The sequence below is a fragment of the Vanessa atalanta genome, chromosome 16 (genome assembly GCF_905147765.1).
Source record: "Vanessa atalanta chromosome 16, ilVanAtal1.2, whole genome shotgun sequence".
In the NCBI taxonomy this organism is placed as follows: domain Eukaryota; kingdom Metazoa; phylum Arthropoda; class Insecta; order Lepidoptera; family Nymphalidae; genus Vanessa; species Vanessa atalanta.
In genome coordinates, this window is record NC_061886.1 from 4,205,398 (window position 1) to 4,227,398 (window position 22,001).

Genomic DNA, 22,001 nt, shown 5'->3' on the forward strand with positions numbered 1-22,001 from the left:
GGAGGCTGTGTCGAACCGTCCTAAACAGTTTTTTGACGTAACGGGAACACTCTGCGTCATGCTTACCCTCTGACAGCTAACAATCTGGTTCATACAACGAAAGTGGTGTTCGTCAAAGTGATAGTGTATGAGTGTGTGTAGCTCTAGATATCGTGCAATGGTGAGGGGTGGAACGTAAATGTGACCGGGACTGGCTGCAGGGGAGGGGCTCTTTCACGCTTAATATCATGCCTTTCGAATTGAGATCAGGTAAGCTTTACTGAAGCCGCTTACGAATTGCTTATGAATGAGTCGTTTGTTTCAGCTGCTAAATGATCAAGAACGTTTAGAACTGTTCTTTTGTGAATAATGAACTATGTTTAATTTTGAACGTAAATAATATACAGTAATTTCTATATTAAACTTATAACCTCTTGCTTTTAGTGGCTTGATAGTTTATACTGATGTTGCAACGTAATATCACTGCGGGTTGGCGCATTTGTGCTTTGTGATTTTCTTTATAAAATTTTGTGATCAAACGGAATTGATATTTGAAAATAAATTTTGTATTCAGATATAATTGATTGAAATTATAATGTGGATTAGATTCTTATCTCCGATGTCATATCATTTTAAATATTACTTTATTCGTGTATTCATAATATTTATTTATTATTAAACTATAATAATTTTATCATTGCCTTTCTATGGCTACGATAATATATGTATTTGGACGAAAACTGTGTTTCTTATGCAGTTTAGTTCAATTATTATTTTATATTTCGAACACGTTTATTTTTAATACTAAAGTATTTATTTAATATATATTGAGTATTTTATAAATGTGTCAATATTATTAATATATTTAATACTAGGACTTTACTTCAGTTCAATTATAAAATATATTATTCGCAGAGTTTTCCGTTTCCTTTGTAACGAATTGATTAGCAAGCCAATTAGAAGATACTCTGAATATAATTGTGTAAGAGATGGTACATTTTATCATATCTAATATTTTTAACTGATTTTATATTTCACATTTTTTCTAGAGATATTGGGAAAAAAATACTTACGTTTCAAAGATAAATGTTTCTAATCCGGCCTTTAAGTGTATTCCTTAGTCTCTAAGGTGATTAATTATTATTAAGCTTTAACTGCAGTTGTTCTGCGATAAGTTACACACTTTTTTAAACAGGTGCAATGTTAAAGGTGAAATCTCAATTAAATTAGAATAAGTACGTTTGTTTGAATTTTCAGATTATTGTCAATACTAGGAGATTTCCTATGTGTGTTTAACATTAACTAGGATATTGGTTAATTTATCTAAACCTTTACACCTTATATCCGCTAAACAAAGAAATAAAAAAATGATAGATTGAAAATCGTTTTATGTAGTTCTTTTTTCTTTGACAATAAATGACTAAATTAATTTCAATTTCCACCAAGGAGAGGAGGCCTTAGCCTAGCAGTGGGAAATTTACAGGATGTTAATGTAATGTAATGTAATTTCAGTTTTGCTGGAAAGTCCAGAGAAAGTCCTGAGTCAATATTTAATAAACCCTTATCCCTTAACAATAGCTGCATATTGGAATATTAGCTTAGATTTTTTAGAAGAATTTATTGCAGGTATATCTATTATTATATCGTCACACGTCAACATACTGTCCATTTGTGTTTCAGTTTGAGTCCCGAGTTAGCCAGTATAATTACACAAGGGACATAATATCGTAGTTGCGATGGTTGACGGCGGTTTGGCGGTCTGGAGTTATACCTCTTGTCTTGGCAATGTCGATGAACGTAGATGACCATATACCATCTGGTGGCATATTCACATCTATCTCTCTCTGAAACAGATGCCAACTTGACGGCCTATATAGAACAATGTCTTGTCTTGTTATAATGCTCGTGATTAGAATAACTTATCACCTTAGGACCTGTCATTTCTATATTGGTAAAAAAAGTTTGATAGTTACCATTTTTTAAATTGAAATCAAAAATAGCATACTTGTTGTCGCCTGTTCTTTTGCTCCTGTTTAGGTTAGGTTAGGTTGGTCTTCAGGTTTTAGTTATAAAAGAGTAACTTATTTCTTTCCTTGGTTTTCAAGCTTGCATCATACCAAATTTAATCGAATTGGGTTCAGTATTTTGAGCGTGAAACTATAACAGATTGACGAATATACAGATTTGTATTAGAATACTTATATTTAAAATTGAAGACTGTTTTTTTTAACGCGCTGTTGAATGACAGGATCTCCCAGCCTAGTTTGTATTTTTTTGCGTTCGATATCCCTTTTATTGAAAAAGGTTATATATGTCTATATACATCCCACGGGAGCGAAATAGTAGCTGCACGTCTACAATAAAAGTGTAAAATAACATGATGAACTATTATATACAGCAGATGCGAAATATCGAAATTAATGGTTATTGTATTGGTTATTAGAGAAAATTAATAAATATGTAAGAGTAATAAATAAAAAAATAGTTTCGTTGATAATATAAATAAATATATAATAAAAAGTTAGATAATAAAAATAAAATCAATGCATTTACTTGGTGGTAGGGCTCTTTGTGCAAGCGCGGCTTTGGCAAGTACCACTCACTCATCAGATAGTCTACTGTCAAATAGCAAAACTTAGTATTATTGTGTTCTGGTGGGTAAGCCAGTGTAACTACAGGCACAAAGGATATTACATACTAGTTCCCAAGGTTGGTGATGCGTTGAAGATGTAAGGTATTCCTATTCCTTAACTCTCATAATCCGATAAAACGACAAATCTGATGTGACCGAAAAGAGTTGAGGCACAGGACCAACGGCTTTACGTGCTTTTCAAGGCACGGGAGTGTACACACTTCTTAATACTAGACTTCGGGATGCCACTGGGACTTTTTCGATACACAAACACGATAACTTTTTATCGGCCCGAACTGAGATTTGAAATAAGAACCTCGCAAAAGCCACTAGACCAATGAGGTAGTCAAGAAGAGCAGAGGTGGGGAGGGGCATGGCATGGCTTAGGAAAGCAGCATGCTTGACGTCACGGCATATGAGTCGGTCTTATCCCCAAAATACCACTAATAGATGTTCCACATCATTAATTACACCGACTTCAAAAGGAACAACGACAAATTTGAAGTTCTGTTTGTACATTTACCAGATTTGCAAACCACTCGTAAGCGGTTATAGTTATCCTTCAATAATGTAATTTATAAGTACGTAATTTTAATTCTATAAATAAATTAAGCTAGTTGGCATCGACTTCATAATTTTATAGCTTATAATATAAAACCTTTAAAAATACAACTAGACGTAAGCTTTTCCATTATTTTTTGAAGACGCTATTTTTACTTTTTTAATTTTGTATTATTGATTTCGCTGTCTGAGATTATATATAAGCATACACAAGACGTAATAACTACGATTCCTCAGACGGCATTGCATTGTCAATGTAAATGTCTAATACTGCATTATTAATGTTCTCGAGCGAAGTTGGAGATATTTGCAATCAGTTGAATTCCTCGTGTTTGTTCTGCAATATATATTCACTGTTTATATAAATAGAGCAAACATCAGTGTTTCTTTAAATTTAGTTTTGTTTATTCCGATGAAAATTATACTTATTTATTGATGGAAAGTCATTAATCATTTAATTCCCAAGGGTTTTCTTCATATTATAGTTAGGTGGTTTGGCAAATGGGCCATCTGATGGTTAGTGGTTACCACTGCTCATAGTTGGCGCCGTAAGCAATTTATCCATTAAGGAAATCGATAATGCGCCATCAACTTGGGAACTGAGATGTTATCTCCCTTGAGCCTGTAGTTACATTGACTCGCTGGAATTCTCTCTTGAAACTGAACACAGCAATAGTATGTATCACTGTTTGACAGTAGATGCTACGAAATTTTTTTTTTTTTTATGGCATTGTTTGGCGGACGAGCATATGGGCCACCTGATGGTAAAGGCGCTGTAAGAAAAATTAACCATTCCTTACATCACCTATGTGCCACCAACCTCCGGAACTAAGATGTTATGTCCCTTGTTCCTGTGATTACACTGGCTCACTCACCCTTCTAGCCGGAACACAACAATACAGAGTACTGTTATTTGGCGGTAGAATATCTGATGAGTGGGTGGTACCTACCCAGTCGGGCTTGCACAAAGCCCTACCACCAAGTAAATTACTAATTGTATACAATTTTTTACAGGCAAACGATCACTATGTAGCCGTTTTTGGTAGTGTGTGTGTTTTTTTAAATATTCTATAAAGGTTTGCTTGCTATAATGAAGATTTAAAAGTATTCATAAATAATAAAACCATTTTGGAACAGCGGCGCAAAAAGCATGATTGTCAAGTATTTTATAGAGTATTCTTCACAGAGTTTTCACTTTTCTACCATCGGACAATTAGTCGCATTGTGAGCGTACAAGCCTCCTCTGCATCATCGAAATTCCACCCATTCGCAAGCACATTATTTTCTCATTTCTCCTGCCAGCCAAGACATGGCATGTTCTATCTACGTCCTGGTTTCCTGATCATTACTGTCCGGTGCAAGGCAACCTTTCAAGGCAAGCGCGAACCGTCATATACTATGATGTGTTTAAGCGTAAGCCCATACACAATAAAAAAGAAAAAAACACATATTATCAAAGTAGAATTTAATACATTCAATCAATGTATTTTGTATAAATAGAAAATAAATAAACTATCACGGACACGCTTCTCGTGTTAATGGTGTAAATTCGCGTTGAGTATATAATAGATAAAAAGTATTAAGTTAGGTTTACATACATAAAAAATAGTATATTATTTTTACTCAAGAATAAAAGAATATATATTATATACAAAGCCATCGCTTACGTTCAAAGAGCGTTTTGATAATATTTTGCATAAACAAGATGCACTGAAAGGAACCTTTGCTGGTTTTATTTATGTGTATTTTGAATAAAAATTTAGAGAATGTTTTCTCTTTGTAGAGATTTGTTTATCTAAGATGTGCTAGTCAACCAGATTATTTTTTTATACGCTACTGATATTCTTAAAAGTAAATTATACAGCGTCCAAATTATAAAATGTTATCTTATTGCTACGAAACAATATTGAAGTAAATTTATTCATTGCAATGTATATGAAGATTAATTGAGTAAAATTCAACAAAAGATAATAATATAATAATCTAGTAATAATAATAGTGATAATAATCTAGTTTTTACATTTCGATCAATAAAATTGAAAGTCTAGAACGATTGTGATAAAGAATTATCGTAATATAATAATTTACTAATATATTTTAAAGTTAATTATGAATGACAAATTAATGACGTAATATTTAGAAAAGCTGGGTGCTTTTGTGCTGTCATGGGTTAAAGCTGATATGACGTCATCAGAAATCGAATACAGCGGACGTTAGCCGATATATTCCATTAGTGCAATGTTCTATTGAGTTGTTTAGTTATAGTTTATAAATAATTACCGTCAATTTTCCTATAACTAATTTACGGCTAAGTTTATAACTTACGTAATAATAGGAAACATTCCGATCACAATGTAAGTTATCATAATGATGAGTAAACTTCATTTATATAAAGCGTGTTCCATCAATTCCACAGTCGAATAATTTTAATAAACAATGAAATAATTCTTGCGAAAGATAAATAAAATTGGTTCGCGATAAAATAAATAATGATGTACTGAAAATATTGCGAATAAAACGAGGTATTGTTATTCTTTGGATTCGTATTTTTAGCCTACATATTGAGAGATGTTTTTTAGTTTTACTGATTAACTATTTTATTCTATGATTGAACTTTTATAATTAAAGTAGCTGCTCGTCCCGACTATAATCATTCTTTCGGCTATAATATTTTTCCTCCGTTTTTGTAACACTTTTAATTGTTACTCAGCTCCAATTGGCTGTAGCGTGATGTTATATAATCTATAGCCTTCCTCGATCAATGGGCTATCTAACACTAAATTCTTTTTTCAAATTGGACCAGTAATTTCTTAAATATTCAGCTTTATAATATTTGTACAGAAGAATATTATATAGTTTGAATTAAATTGAATGTTGTACTAGGAATGTTTTGTACTTGTATATATTAAAGTAAACGGACAGTATCACTTACAATCTAAAGTATTGACCCGTCAGCAAAGCGACTTTAGCTTGCTAAGCTAAGATCTCTGTACCATTAGCCACGTTAGTTATCGGTCGTATCACCTCAACTCTGTTGACTCCAAGCATATCTCCCTTAGCGAACTTAAGTTCAGGAACAAGTACTCCTGTAAGTGTTTCTTAGCTTTCTATATTATTACAAAGTTTCAGGATAGCATCTGAAGAAGAAACAAAATATATTTGATTCAGTTAGGCTTTGAAAAACGCTTTGGAATCGGCATTTTAGAAAATTAATTAAATTGCAAGGCAACCAGTGAGGACTGTAAAATTTTCCGAGCGTAAATGGCAAGAAACTCTGTAGTTAGACTTTTTCATAAATTAAATTACTTCTTATAATTTACTAGCGACCCGCCCCGGCTTCGGACGGGTGCAATACTGATATTAAATATACTACAGAATGTCTTACAACGTTCACTGTTTTTCAATCGTTAGACAAGACAAACAACTATTTTCCTGCGTTTTAAAACTGTAATATCTTCGAAAATATTGTTTTAAATTTCATGCTGTGACCATATAAATCTATATTAAATGCACAATGTATTTAAGGTACCTAATTGGATTAGGATTAATGCTTAATAAGCCATTATTTCTCGTAAAAAGTAAAGGATAAAAAATAGTTGTTGTGAGCCCACAACAACTATTTTTTATCCTTTACTTTTTACTAGATAGATTGATAGATAGATTTTTTAATAGATAGATTGATTCAAGAGTTTACAACTTGCAATGATATCTCTTGCAATGATATCTCTTAGGTATGGCTATACCTAAGAGATATCATTGCAGACTTTTTTGAAGAGTTTTTTTAGAGTTTACAACTCTTGAATCAATCTATCTATTAAAAAAAACGCATTAAAATCCGTTGTGTAATTTTAAAGATATAATCATACATAGTGACAGACAGCGGTAAGCGACTTTGTTTTATACTATGTAATAATGTTCTGCATTAAGAAATACTAACTTCACTACTTGATAAAACTTTGTATTGAGTTGTTCATAAGAATAGTACGTAAATAAGTGATACAGTTATGGTCTGTCGCAGATTCTAGATTAGTGATTATTGTTGAAAATACACTGTGATATAAATATCATTTCGAGTTTCAATATATATATATATATATATATATATTTATAGAAAGAATACAGTTTCTATATATATGTATATTAGTTATATTTATATTAGTGTTGCTTCAAAGTATTTAAATCACTTAGATTATTTATTAACACAATCAAAAAATATCATTTATAAATAATAGAAATATACCATTAATAGAAAGATAACTAAAATGTACCCTTGCAAAATATATTTTTAGTACAGATTGAGGTGCTTTTTATATTTTTTATAGTGAACATTTTACACGAAACATGCAACTTATCAGATAGGCATGTTGGTGGTCAGCCGATATCCAACGTTTGTAAGATAGCGTGCAGTGTCATAGTTATGATGTTTGTAAGTTTGAGTGCTTATGTTTTCCTCATTTTTTTTTATGCGAGTGCGTTCAAGTCGATATGGATATATGGATAAGATAGACGCTATACTTCTCTATGTGGAAACGTTTTACTTTTTTAAAAGTTTCGTCGACGTTCAAAACGCCATTTTTTTCGCAAATAGTGAATGTCATAGATTAGTCAAGCTTCCGGCCAATGATATTGCATCAATTTGCTGTCAAATGTTGTTTATTTGGCTTTTCTACTCTTATGGTTGGAATAGAGTATACATTCCTTTGTACGTAAAAGTGGAATTTTTTGCCACGGCAAATAATTCTCATGCTATGGGTGAAAATTGTTACATGAAAAGTTGTTTGAAAGTATCTTTAGCAACTTTTGTTGAATTTCACAAAAAAGTATCTACTGAAGTACTTCAAATCTTTACATGGTATTATATATACGGACAGAAGGCATGGATGATCAACTCAAATTTGCTTACATTAAATTCCATGCCAAATATAATCGTGCTCATATTTACTCAAATCTTAAGTATCCAAAATTATTTTGAAAGAACTCTTAATTGATTTAAGTAATGATATGATGCGATACAGCTCAGATGACAGTCTTTCTCTTGTGTCCCGTGACAGGCGTCCCTTAAGAGGACGTCATTTGAGACGTTTTCCTGCTATAGTGCAAACTTGCGAGGGGTGTCATGGAGATCTTTCCCCTGAGATGAGCTCTGCCAAATCCTTAGTGGAGCATGGCGTGATAGGGGCAAGGATGAGCATGTAAAAAGGATCTCGTGATATTTTGATCGGTGTCCAATGCTTATATTAACTTTTCTTTAGACATATGTACATACATATTACTCTAAGTATTTGAAACGGGATATTAACGAGATTGTTTCGTGAACAAGACATTCGTAGATAATGTCGAAATATCGAGCTCAACCAAATAAAAACAAAAAAAAAACATGGTAAATATCCCGTTTCAAATACTTATAGTAATAAAAATAACCAAGTTAATTTAAAATCTTATATACATACGAGTATATAATATATGTTTCGATGACATGGTTAACTATTGGCTTGTATTGCATAAGGAAAGTAAAGACTATTTAAAAAAAAATAATAATATGTCACTTAAATTCCATTAATTTGGTAGATTGAATGAATTCTAATCAGTTAAGTTCCTTGGTGAAACGGCTTTGGCAAGGAACGTTATTACAAAGGTATTAAAATCAATAGGACGACTAATTGGTCGTCAACTTAGAATTAAAACGCGTCGTTAGGAAATGTCTCACCCCCTTTAAAGTGATATTAGAAAATTGGTGTCACATGAAAATTCGTCGCATAACTTCGGAAGAAGACTTCTCTTTGTCTTAAGCAAGATGACACTTATAACGTCTGCGATACTTTGCATTTTAACTTAAATTAAACATGTTTGACTTATGTTTAAATATTTACTTGAAGGGTACTGTGGTATTATTAAGTAAAATTAAAAAGCGTTTTTTTTCTTTGTTTTTATAGTATGGGTAGGCGGACGGGCAATTGGCTTGATGGTGGTCACCACCCTCTATACATATTAGCGCTGTAAGAAATATTTAAACATTCTTTATATCGCCATGACGCTACCAACCATGGGAGCCACGACGTTATGCTCACTCTTCAAACTGGAACACCACAGTACTAGTATTATTACTCTGTGGCGGTAGAATATCTTATGAGTAGTGTACCTAGCCAAAAAGACTTGCACACAACCCCACCACCATGATGGATCTAGAATCAGATGAAGCATACGACCAAATTGATAATGTTATTGTAATTTAATATGGGATTGCCATATAGCGATCATTTTACCGCCAAATAATAGTATTTGTATTAATATATATATATAATTGTATTTAACCAACATGACTGTAATTTTAGATATTGAAAAAGAGTAACTACTGAGTTTCTTGCCGGTTCTTCTCGGTAGAATCTACATTCCGAACCGGTGGTAACTTTACTTTAAATAGTTTGTTAAATGACGATTCAAAAGTGCTTGTAAAAGCCTACTTGAATAAAGTATATTTTGATTTTGATATGTTGTGTTCCGGATTGAAGGATGAGTGAGCGAGTGTAATTATATATCGAAATGAGATAAATCATCTCAGATAACGTAATCGGTGGTGTATTGATTGATGGTGTATCAAGTGGTCTACATTTTTTACAATAAAACTTAGTGACGACGACTACTTATCATGAGCTGGCAACATTGCAAAAGCAAAAGGTCAAACTAAATTAAAAAAGCCATACAAATCAATTAAGTCAACGGCTTAGTCTAAAATATTCCCTTAATATCAACTGCCCCTTCAATGGTTATTTATTACATTTTAGTGATAAAGTTATTTTAGTATTCACAAAAATGAAAATAATTATTTAAATCGTAATACTCATTATACTCTTTTTTTTATTTATCTTTATTGTATTTTGCCTTTCTATAGTTAATACTGTATTATACAGATCAGAATTTGATTAAACCGAGTTAATTTTGATTAAAGATTCTAAATAATTATAAAAAAATATTTAATTATCATTGAAAGCTAACAAATCGGTTGAAAATATGTCTTCAAAATTGAGTCGCAAGATCCCACCCGATCAAATATACATTGCAAGTTAAATAGAATCTTTTAAAATAACGTTCACGAACATAAATACTTACAAATGTTTAAAATAAAATCTAAGATTTATCCGTTGAATTAAGTTGTATTATCAGTAGTTATCAAAGAGGGTACCATTGAAAACCAGCATTAGGTGTCCACGCCTATTAATTGCTGAATGGTACACCTATTTGGGACACGTCATATATGTTTATTGTAATATAGTATTTTTTTTTTGTTTCTTTTAACCCTTTTTTGTATCAATTCATTTTTTATTGCTAATTTTTTTTTTTTATGTTCTTTTGTTTAAATGTTTTGTACGGTCCCAAATAAAAGTGTTCTTTCTTTCTTTCTTTCTTTCTTTCTTTCTTTCTTCCATTTTTTCTTTCTTTCTTTCTTTCTTTCTTTCTTTCTTATTAAGATTACTTGGACCATTTTTCTTCGAAATATATTTCATCATTCAACTGACGGAATCTTTTAGAAATCTACATATATATCACCTCAAAAATATATCATGCGAAACAGCAACGTGAAGTCTCTATGGCGATATTCACTATGACATATGTAAATTTGACTCTCGTCAACTACCTACACTAGGTTTATATTTGTCTATAAATACTCGTATATGTACAGTGAGCAAATTGCTATAAATATGTTGATTTTTATTACAAAAATACATTTCGTGTTGCAGGCATTAACATTTACATTGAATTAATTATACAATCAATAGGTTTGTGGAACGAGAATAAAAGCGGTAAGCAAAAAAATTTTTAAAATATTCGGATATTATTATCAACCGAAGAAAAGCTAGTTTATTTTACAGCTTGACTTATTACTATCTTCATGCATCAAGACAAAAATTGGACAAATTTATTGATCAAAGTGTTTGTCGAAAAATATCAATATATTTCCATTCAACGTTACAAAAGCCGACAAAGTTGCAGAGACATCTTGTCTATAACGAGTCTGTATATTACTTGGCCTAAATTCCTATTTCAAAGCTAACGCTAACGCTGGCCCGCAGATTGATCAGTCTTCGACCGCGTCAACCGATTGTAGATTGATATTAGCTTCTGTCGGTATTAATTATGCTTTTGGACCTATGGATTGAAGTTATCTTTAATAGACAGTGTAATCGTATAACCAAGTTCACTGTATACGATCATTCAAATTCATAACATCAATTTTTTTGTTGGAAATGTTAAGTTCTACATCATACTAAGACACTAAATGGGCCGTGTTTATGTCAAAACCATGTAGATTTCACAAATGAGATTGTATATACTCAATAACCTTGACCCGATGACCTTTTCTTCTATACCTATATTCCTAAATTTCTCTTTCGATGTTTTTAATAAAAATTTTAATTGATTGAAATATCGTGTGACCATAAGATTCAAACCAGTTATTATTTTGCTGTTTTTAGTTTAGTTTAGTTTTTAGTTGCCAGTAATTGTCTTATCACTTATTTAATTACGTATATATGTATGTATCTATATGTATATGGACGATATACATATATATATGTATATATATATATATATATATATATATATATATATATATATATATATATATATATATATATATATATATATATATATATATATATATATATATATATATATATCGTCCGTAAATCTGTAATGCTGATAATTGCATAGCGTCGTATGCGTAATCAGATCAGATCTCTGTGATCAGTATTATCAAGTATCAAGTGTGTATTTGCAATCCCGTTGTTGATTTATGCAACCAGAGACACAAATCTGTTGCAATGCGAAGACCTCTTGTAACTGTGACAGCGTATACATATATATAACTATGTATCAATTGGAAGGAGATCTTCAAACACGATAAATTGTGAGTTCGAACCACGAAATTTGCATGTGCTTAAATTCCTTTTATACTTCATCTCGGTCTTCGCGGTAAAGGAATGCATCGTAAAGAAATCCTCATATTTTGGATGATGGACTGTTTATGTTCAATAATCCAAATTAGAACAGCGTGGTGAAATTAGCTCTAACCTTCTCTTTGAATGATAAATCTGTGACGAGGTTTAGTCTAGCAGTGATATATTGGCGGGCTGTCGCTTAAACTTTACTATAAAAACGAGCTTCACGTTGGTGTCAGCGTTCAAATATTATTTATTAAAGTAGTCTCATATAAGCACCTTTGAGTCGTCATGCTAGAGTGTTGAATTAAAATGTAAAGTTACCACTGGTTCGGAAAGAAGATTCTACCGAGAAGAACCAGCAAGAAATTCAGAAGTTATTCTTTTCCACCATTTTTGAGTAAGGCTCAAGTTTATCGCGTACGTAATAAAAGTACCCTAAAAATAAATGAATGTAATCGTAATAAATTTTCTTGGACCGTATTTCATTTTAATATATTAAGTATCTACATTTAAATGAATTAAAACCTAAATATTATTTAGTAGGAAAAAATCAGAAATAACTTGAGCAAGCAATTATTGTAGATTAGGACGAATTATATATTTAAAACAAAGAAAAAATAAACTAGTAGGCTTTACCTTTAATTTAACACTCATAACATAACAATTCAAACGTGTTTTTATTAATTCACTCGAACAAAGGAGATTTAGATTTGATTTTGAATATATGTAATACTGAGATTGATATTAGAATTATGTATTTTTATCATCATTTTTATCCTAATTAAGTTACTATGAGAATTAAACGAGTACAGAATCAAAATTGACTTTGAATCGCTGTGCCCGCGACTTCGTGCGCGTTGTTTGAATTTCAGTTATTTGGATATTGTAGCGTGATTTTATTTTTATTCTATATATAATTCTAAAATAAAAGTAGACTAAGTTACTCCTTATTACATCCGCTATCTGTCAGTGAAAGTTCCGTCGAAATCGATTCAGCCCTTCTAGAGATTAGCCGGAACAAACAGACAAACAGTTAGTTAATAGCGTTTAAATGATTTCTTACGTTAAAGGACTATTTCACACAAGCGTGTAATTTTAGCTTTGAAATAGATCTTTTTTTTTATAGCGTTGGTTGGCGGACGAGCATATGGGCCGCCTAATGGTAAGTGGTCACCACCGCCCATCTACAAAGGCACTGTAAGAAATATTAACCATTCCTTACATCACCTATGCGCCACCAACCTTGGGAACTAAGATGCTATGTGCCTTGTGCCTGTGGCTTTACACTGGCTCACTCACCCTTCTAACCGGAACACAACAATACAGTGTACTGTTATTTGGCGGTAGAATATCTGATGAGTGGGTGGTACCTACCCAGACGGGCTTGCACAAAGCCCTACCACCAAGTAAATCTATTGACATTTATTAATAAACATTGACTTCATTTACCGTGATTAAAATTGGCAATTTCATGTAAAATCTATCTTCAAACAAGTAAACAATTGTTTTCCTCAAATACATAAAGATTAAAGAATCATTTATGTTTTATGTTTGAAGTCGTGAATTTGACTAATAAAAACCACGAAACGAAATTCTGCCACATGTGTATCGACCAAACCACATGGGAGCAGCGTGGTGAAATATGCTCCTAAGCTTTCACCTCAAAGGAAGAGGAGCCCAGCAGTGAGAAGTTTACAGACTGTTAATGTATGATAATTTAAGCCCTTTTACGCAGTTCAGTGTGTTCGAATGTAAAAGCAGTAGATGGGGCAATTACTGAAGCTCGGTTTTTGACTGAGCATTTTTGTGACCTTTGTTATTTGTCGCCGTTCTTTTATTTCAAAGAACACTAATAAAATTGAAGACAATTATAGGGAACCTTTACCCGAAATCGGACAATGTTGTAAAGAATATTTCTTTCTTTTTTAATTTTTTTATTTTATTTTATATAGCAAAGGTTTTATTTTGAAAGCGGTAGAAGTCAACAACTGAATCATTAATTCGTTACAAAATTAGGTACTAACAAAGTTCGGAAGACCCTCATGTCTACGTAACTCGCCCACGCTAGTCGTGATCCAAGAGTTAGTGCTTACCTAGCTCAAAGACTAAGGCTCGCTATTCAAAGAGGTACTTACAAGATTACCTCTTGGACGGTGTCTACATAATTTCATTCATTGATTGATTAAATATCCTACTACTGGGCTAAGGCTTTTTCACTCTTTTAGGGGAAGGTTTTGGAGTTTCAATCCATTGTGTTTCCATCACGCAGCTCCAATGTGGGTTGGATAACTATGTTATATTTATTGATAAAATTGATAGCTTCCTGGCTTTTGCGAGGTTAGATTATGGTCTCCATATTTTTTTTATATTTAAGGACGAACACGTCAAAAATTCTTATATTTGACCCTTCGTAAAAAATAGGGAAAAATGTGTACAAACATTTATTTTTATTTATAGATATTTTTATATATATAGATAATATTATCAAATTGTTTTCAAAAGCTCCTGGTTCAGAATCCATATGTTATGAACAGCTTTACTTTTGCCAATTGCAAAAAAATATTATATCACGACCGATTGATATTGGAAGCTGAATAAAACATCACTAACAATTTTTGCATACATTTTGTCATACCAGGAGGCGTTTAAAACATACTATTTAACGGAAAGAGTTATACATTTTATCTATTTGTAAGTTATGCTTATCAATCAAAGGTTGTAAAGATTAAGGTGTCGTTATGAAGATAGTGTTTAAAAAAATATATCATTGTTTTTTGGTTATTTCATGTAACTAGAAACTAAAATTTAGTATAATGTACAGTATTAACCTTATTTTAAATTTTAGGCTGTTTGAATACATATAAAATATGTAATTCCAGAGTTGATTTTTTAAAAATGTTGCTCCGTGTATGGAACGTATAATAATGTATCTCTTGTATGAAAAAAAAAAACAGTTTGTTGAATTATGTATCACGTGCTCTTTTTTATACTTACATGTAAAATATTGAAACTAAATACTAATAAATTGAAGTTTACATTGTCGGTACGAAAATGTCTTTGATAGCTAACAAAGTCGAGATGAAAAATTCTCTGTGACGTTGCAACATTACATTTTCTCGTAAGCTAAAATGGCGCTTGGGAACAGCGTGTTACATCAACATTATACACGTATAAAGATATCATATATTTTATAATGAATTCTTAATACATTTAGCTGAATTTATCATCCATTAAGAATAAGACGAAAAAAATATATACTAAGAAAATCTTTGTGCAGAAGGAGATTAGGGTCTTTGATCACGATTATTTAAAATTAGAAGAATAATAATGTTAGAAATAAATGTATACCCATTGTCGTATTTGTCATTTCTTCAAACGTAGGAGACGTTTTATTCAAACACAATGGATTTTATTTGTCACTTTATACGTACTAGAATAAAAACAGATATATAACAAATAATTAAAAGGGGACTAACTATACAAGGCAGGCTTATCCTTATGAATATATCTTCCAGCAGAGTCAAGAACGAGAAAAATTTTGAAAGATAAATAAGAGGTACACGTACAAAGAGAGTTTTCGGCGAAGTTTTACGTATCATTAAAATTAAACAGGGACACAATTTCTCACCTTTCTTTGATCTAATTTATTCTTTTATTCTATTCTTAATTTGTGTATTTTTTTTATTACACTCAGGCGTTTCAGTCAAGTAAAATATACTCGTACGTCGATGATAATCTTTATATAAAAAGAAAGCACCATTTACTTTGAAATTAATGACCTAAAATAATACGATTATGCAAAAAAAGACTCTTATACCTCCTCAAGTCTCACAAGATTTCAAGGTCAACTCCTCGAACGAACTACAATTAAAATTTATCGAGGGAGACGCGTATATATGGTGAAAACAAAAATTATTCCTATTCTCGACAAAATGAGATTTATTGAAGAATATAATCAAGTATTTTGTTTTATCATTGAAAGAATATATCCTCACAAAATACTACGATTTTATCAGCTTATACAAATACGAGTGAGCTTGCGGCCCAATTCTAATAGGGGTTGGCACGCGTGCCTTCATGAATATGTAGTTTCGCTAAGAAATATATTATGTAGCTTTTCGAATTTCGAATTGTTTTCTTTTTATGAATTTGTATTCTTAAATATGGTGTGGGTTATTCAACCTTCGAAATTGATAAAAATAATGCGAACATTTTGCATTAATGATGGTTACGATAACATTGGTGGTCAGATCAATGATGCTTCCAGACTGATAAGTTTTATGAGTCGAACATTGCTCGCTTACATTACCAAGCAAAAGGCGAGTAATAGCAATAACGATCTCAATTCAAACGTTTCTAGACGTTGCTACGCAAAAAGGCTTCGATAGAATTCCTAATATTACCCAAGCTGTTTTTTCCAAAAAGGGAATGTTGCCTTTGTTCAGAAGTGGTCCAATTACAGTTAGCATTGCTTCCATCAGCGTTTACGAGAGCGAATGAATAATAAGGCTATTTGACAATTGCCGTCTCAATGTCTTTTGATTGACAACCATTTCTGACTAATATTTTAAAAGTAAAATGTTTGTTTGTTACTACTGTATACTTAGCCGATCATCCCGATTGCATATACGTTGTCACGGGCACAGAAAAAAACATATATATAGGTACCTAACACTTGACCCCACGGCTGCAATACACCTCCATCCCCTCCCCGGACATGCGGGCAAAGCCGCGAGCAGCAACAGGTCTTTAATGCGTAACTTTTAGGTTTTGTTCCTTCATTAGCAAAATGTAATTTGTTTTATTTTTTACTATTTATAGTTAAGATTTGTATCAATGTCATTTAATTACAAACAATTTTTTACTTCGAATTAATCCCAAAAACTGGGACATATGTATAGCATCAGATAAAATATTTAAGTGTTAATCAAATAAAATTCTCTCTCTAAAACATTTTTATTTCCTATCATGCAAGTTTTAAGATTTTCGGCATGAATGCAAAGTTCCTTGTGAGTTAAGATTAGATAGGAAAAAGTGTTGTTAAATATTTTACTAACCCCAAAGAATTTTTCACACTACTAATGATATAAGCTTTTTCTACATAAGTATTCCAACACTCATTGTCATTACTGACCTTGTTTATAAACGTACGATATTTCAATCATATTGGTTTACACTTTACAATACCCTTAGCTTGTTTGATCCGTTCCTTTTGTATACGAAAAGCAATTCAAAAATAATATTATGTTAAAATATTCATCAATTATCAAACTGTTTATACGTCAAATTGTAAATTAGTCCATCCACGTTATAAACTAGTCTATCCTCTTGGAAACCATGGAATATACTCAAATTTATAGCTAATTTGTTTGAATATTTGTGAGTTTACATATTCATCACAAATATGATAATGGCAATTAACATCATAATTATATTTTACTTATGAATTTGTATATAAATTTTCTTAATTTAGTTGGTATAATAAATATATTCTTATGGCCTCGTGCATTAATACCTTGCAACGTATTGGATTAAAAAAAAAAATTGCGCGCGACCGCCCCTGTCACAGATTGGGTTTTTGGCGCGAAGTTTGGGTGCTTCTGACATACTATTTCTCATAGTCATAGAAAATCGTTCGTTTTAGTTAGTTATGTTATAAATTATTATTAATTTTAAGTAATTAATGTTATTTTTTATTAAAAAGTCAGATATAAATTAGTCTATTGTTTTTAAAAAGTATTTTTCACTTATGGTCGGTAATATAGAACGGTAAATCGGTCACGACCGGAATTAGTTCAGACGTAGTACCAACGGCTCGAAGTTCTTTCTGAGGCTCGGAAATGTAAAAACTGCCAATTTCCATACTCCGGGAAGCTACTAGGAATTTCTCGAAGGAATAACTGTTGAATAACTGTTATATTAATAATAAAATAATAATGATAAAGTTCTTTCTTTATTTAGTTTTTACATACATATTATAAAATATACAAACCGCGTCTATACGAGATAAACTCAAAAGCTACGAAACGTTTTTTCATACGTTTTTTACAAATAGACGGAGTGATTCATGAGGTAGCTCACGTACGTGTAGGTATAACTTATTAAATTTCGTGCAAAATTGGATGATTGTTGAAGATGTCTGAGAAATATGCCGACCAACAGAGATTTATAATATATACGTTTTATTTTTATCCAGTATTTAGTGTGTAATAAAATACCTATATATTGTAAATTTGACAACCTCCGTGGTCGAGTAGTGTGTACACCGGTTTTCATGGGTACGCCACTCCGATGTCACGGGTTCGATTTCCGGCCGAGTCGGTGTAGAAATAGTTCATTAGTTTTCTATGTTGTCTTGGCTTGGGCATTTGTGGTACCGTCGTTACTTCTGATTTTCCATAACACAAGTGCTTTAGCTACTTACATTTTGATCAGAGTAATGTTTGTGATAGTGTCCAATATTTGAATAAAGTAAAGCTGTCTATTTCGAGCGACTTGACACTCAATTGGCAGTTAAGCGAGGAACTTCATCATGTAGTTTTAAAATAACCCTGCGTATAAATAATAATTCACTCTCATCACATTTTCTCAGCGCGCCTAAAAGCTATAACATGATATTCAATGCATAAAACTAACAGTTAGTTAACATATTTGGGTTAAGCCGGGTAAAAGTCTCATCCTCTCTTAAATATTATGGTATCTCTACTCTTATATATGGTTTGAAGCCTATTCCATCACGCTGCTTCATTCATAAAAAAATATTAAACCAAATCATTTTCAATATTCTAACCTAATAAATATAAATAATTTTATTTAATAAACCGAAGATGTATTGGCTTAGTGTCATTCAGGGCACTCTATGAACGACGCCATTTTTCTAGTAGCTAGGCTTTTAATCAAATGGCTAATTAAACTTGTTAGCTGGTATGTACAAATGTGGCAGAATTTTACCTGACTCTATCACGAGGTTTTCTTTCACCATCAATTACGAGACGACATGTTAACTCCCCCTGAGTTTGATCTTCGGTTAGGATCCATGCGTTCTAGTGACAGGGCCATGTCGATTTTTCATTTTTTTCTTTTACAAATTAGTGTGATTTGGTACACTGGGTTTGATTTGGTACAGGGCTCTAATAGAAATGTCTAAATAGAAACATCACAATTTTGATAAGTGCAATTTATTTGAGTGAAACGCATTTAATGTAGTATTTATTTACATAAATAGACATTTATCTACATACTATAAATATTTGTTAAAACATTTTTTGAAAATAATTAAAATAACGATATAAAATATTTATAAGGAGTTAAAAATTTGAAAGGAAAACGATTTTAATTTGTTTTAATTATTCAACGACATACGACTGAGTAAAATAAGACTTTATTTGGAATATAATTACGGGTCCTTTGTCGCCCGAGGTCCCCAGTCCACTAAATCTAGCTCTGTGTATGTACAGAATTGTAATAAAAATATTTCTGTTGATTTTCTTGTCGATATTTTTTAGCGAAATTCCACCAATGTTCCACATAGCGGATTGGTGATAGCTTCGCGTTTTATTGAAGTGACTTTTGTACAACGATTACAATCGTACTTGTAAAAGCTAACTTAAATATAATCTATTCTCATTTAACTCGATTTTATTAAAAAAAAAGTATTATATAATCACATATGATATGATCATCTTTATTTTTTTTTAATGTAATATTGTTTTTTTTGTAATTATCACCAGTAAAAGAGCTGTCTAACGCAAAAACTTCAAATCGAGCTTAGATCCTCAGTTCAGCTTTTACAAACATTTAATTATGTTACTAAGACAAAGAAAGACCAGTGAAAAATTACATTTTTAAACTTAATTAATTATTATATCAGCCTGGACTCGAGAAAATCTAGATGGGAATTAGTAACCATTGTTTTCAGTGTTAACAAAATCAGTATTGTACATTTAATTTCTTAGTACGAAAAGTTTAAAGAAAATGTTCAATTATATACTGAGAATAGAAAATATTGCCAGGTCTTTCTTTTCAATATTACACAATTTTACCTAATAAAATTATTGTTTGTTTAAATTCTAATATATTATGACGTATGGCGTGTCGATAATTGTAAGGCGTATGATATATTTTATCCCCAGAGCGCCTTTTATACCAAGTAGCGCTGTGCAGAGTACGTTAGTGAGCGATAGCCGTCCTGTCAGTATAGTTTCATGAGTGGTTTTGATAAACGTAATATCTCATAAGAGCCGAGATGTCCCCGTGGTTAAAACGCGTGCATCTTAACCGATGATTTCGGGTTCAAACCCAGGCAGGCACCACTGAATTTTCATGTGCTTAAATTGTGTTTATAATTCATCTCGTGCTCGGCGGTGAAGGAAAACATCGTGAGGAAACCTGCATGTGTCTAATTTCAACGAAATTCAGCCACATGTGTATTCCGCCAACTCGCATTGGAGCAGCGTGGTGGAATATGCTCCAAACCTTCTCCTCAAATGGAGAGGAGGCCTTTAGCCCAGCAGTGGGAAAATTTACAGGCTGCTAATGCTAATGCTTTATCTCATCGTCTGTGAGGTGGAACTTGACTTTTGTTTATTTTATATATATATATATATATATATATATGTAACAGTTGTCAATGGGCTTAATAATTATATTTTTCGGACTGGTGTATATTTACATTATTCTAGTTGCTCTTTAAATATCAAGCTATGGAAGACATGGTTACAACCATGTCTTCCATAGCTTGATATATGACTTACAGACCCTAAGACTCTATGAATGCTATGATTCGGGAAGGTCCAATCGGAAATTCTAATTGGATCTTATCGTGTAATCAAATGTTTATATTTAATACTTAATTCGTGTTTACTATTCATGTTGTATTCGGCCGTAGAGGAAAACTTATTAAGGAAATCTTTCCTACTGCCTGAAGTCTCAATATTTACCAATCTTCAGTACATTACCGTATTGTAGCTTTGAGTATACCTAATTTATTAATAATCATATGATTAATAAACATAAATTAAGTTTTAATAGCTTTTTTAATCACTTTTAGCTATTAGTTTTTATTTTGTCTTTATAACCTTTGATTTTTTTTTTCATAACGAAAATGTTCGACATATGCCCTGTTCCTACAACCCATGCTGCTCGTCCTCGTTACGGATCTGCGTGGCTGGAATAATGTTTTCACTAAGGCACCCGCCGCCTGCGATGTGCCGTATTATTCTCGTCCTTTGGTAAAAGTGGACTTACCCTATTCCTCGATTGAACTAATGACAGTACGAAGGAAAGCGTGACTACGTTAAAAGATAACGAATAGAGTAATTTGCAAAAAGGAAAATAGAGTGAAATGCAATTTGTTTCCAAATTTTTCTGAAATTTATAACAAACAAACAATGTACAGACGCGTCTGAATAGGGTTCGTGAAAAACAGATTAAGCGACGCTTTACTGAATTCGTCTAACGAAAACTTACACCGATGTTTTTTGTTGAAGAGACGTTTATTAAAACCCCGCCTTTCTCTGCTTTATGCCTAATGACTTGGGTGATGGGCAACTTCTTAGTTTTTCTGGTATTACTTTTATCGTAGTTAGTAAAGTAAATCCTATAATTAATTAAACGATAGAAATAATGTTTTCTATTAAATTAAGAAACGTTAACATGAAATTAAATATATTTTATCAAATATTTTTAAATGTTGTAGTTCTGTTTGGTTTGGTCAAATTATAATTTTATTAATACCATCGTTTCTGGTATAAATGAAATTATGCATGATTCATATGATACCTTTTATTTTTTATAGGATATTAAATATAGACAAATGGGTCGCCCGATGGTAAGTGGACCCACTGACCTTAGATATTGTTTGTGTAAGAAATATTAAACATTTTAATTGC

At 31.8% G+C, this 22,001-nt stretch overlaps 1 protein-coding gene across 1 annotated transcript in view; it reads left to right on the forward strand.

Annotated features, from left to right (window-relative positions):
• Positions 1-212: 212 nt before the first annotated feature.
• LOC125069910 overlaps positions 213-22,001 on the forward strand; it is a 256,125-nt gene continuing 234,336 nt past the window's right edge. The window contains exon 1 of the mRNA XM_047679521.1: positions 213-249. Within this exon, the coding sequence (XP_047535477.1) occupies positions 228-249 (22 nt within the window). The 5' untranslated portion in view covers positions 213-227. The remainder of the gene's footprint in view (positions 250-22,001) is intronic.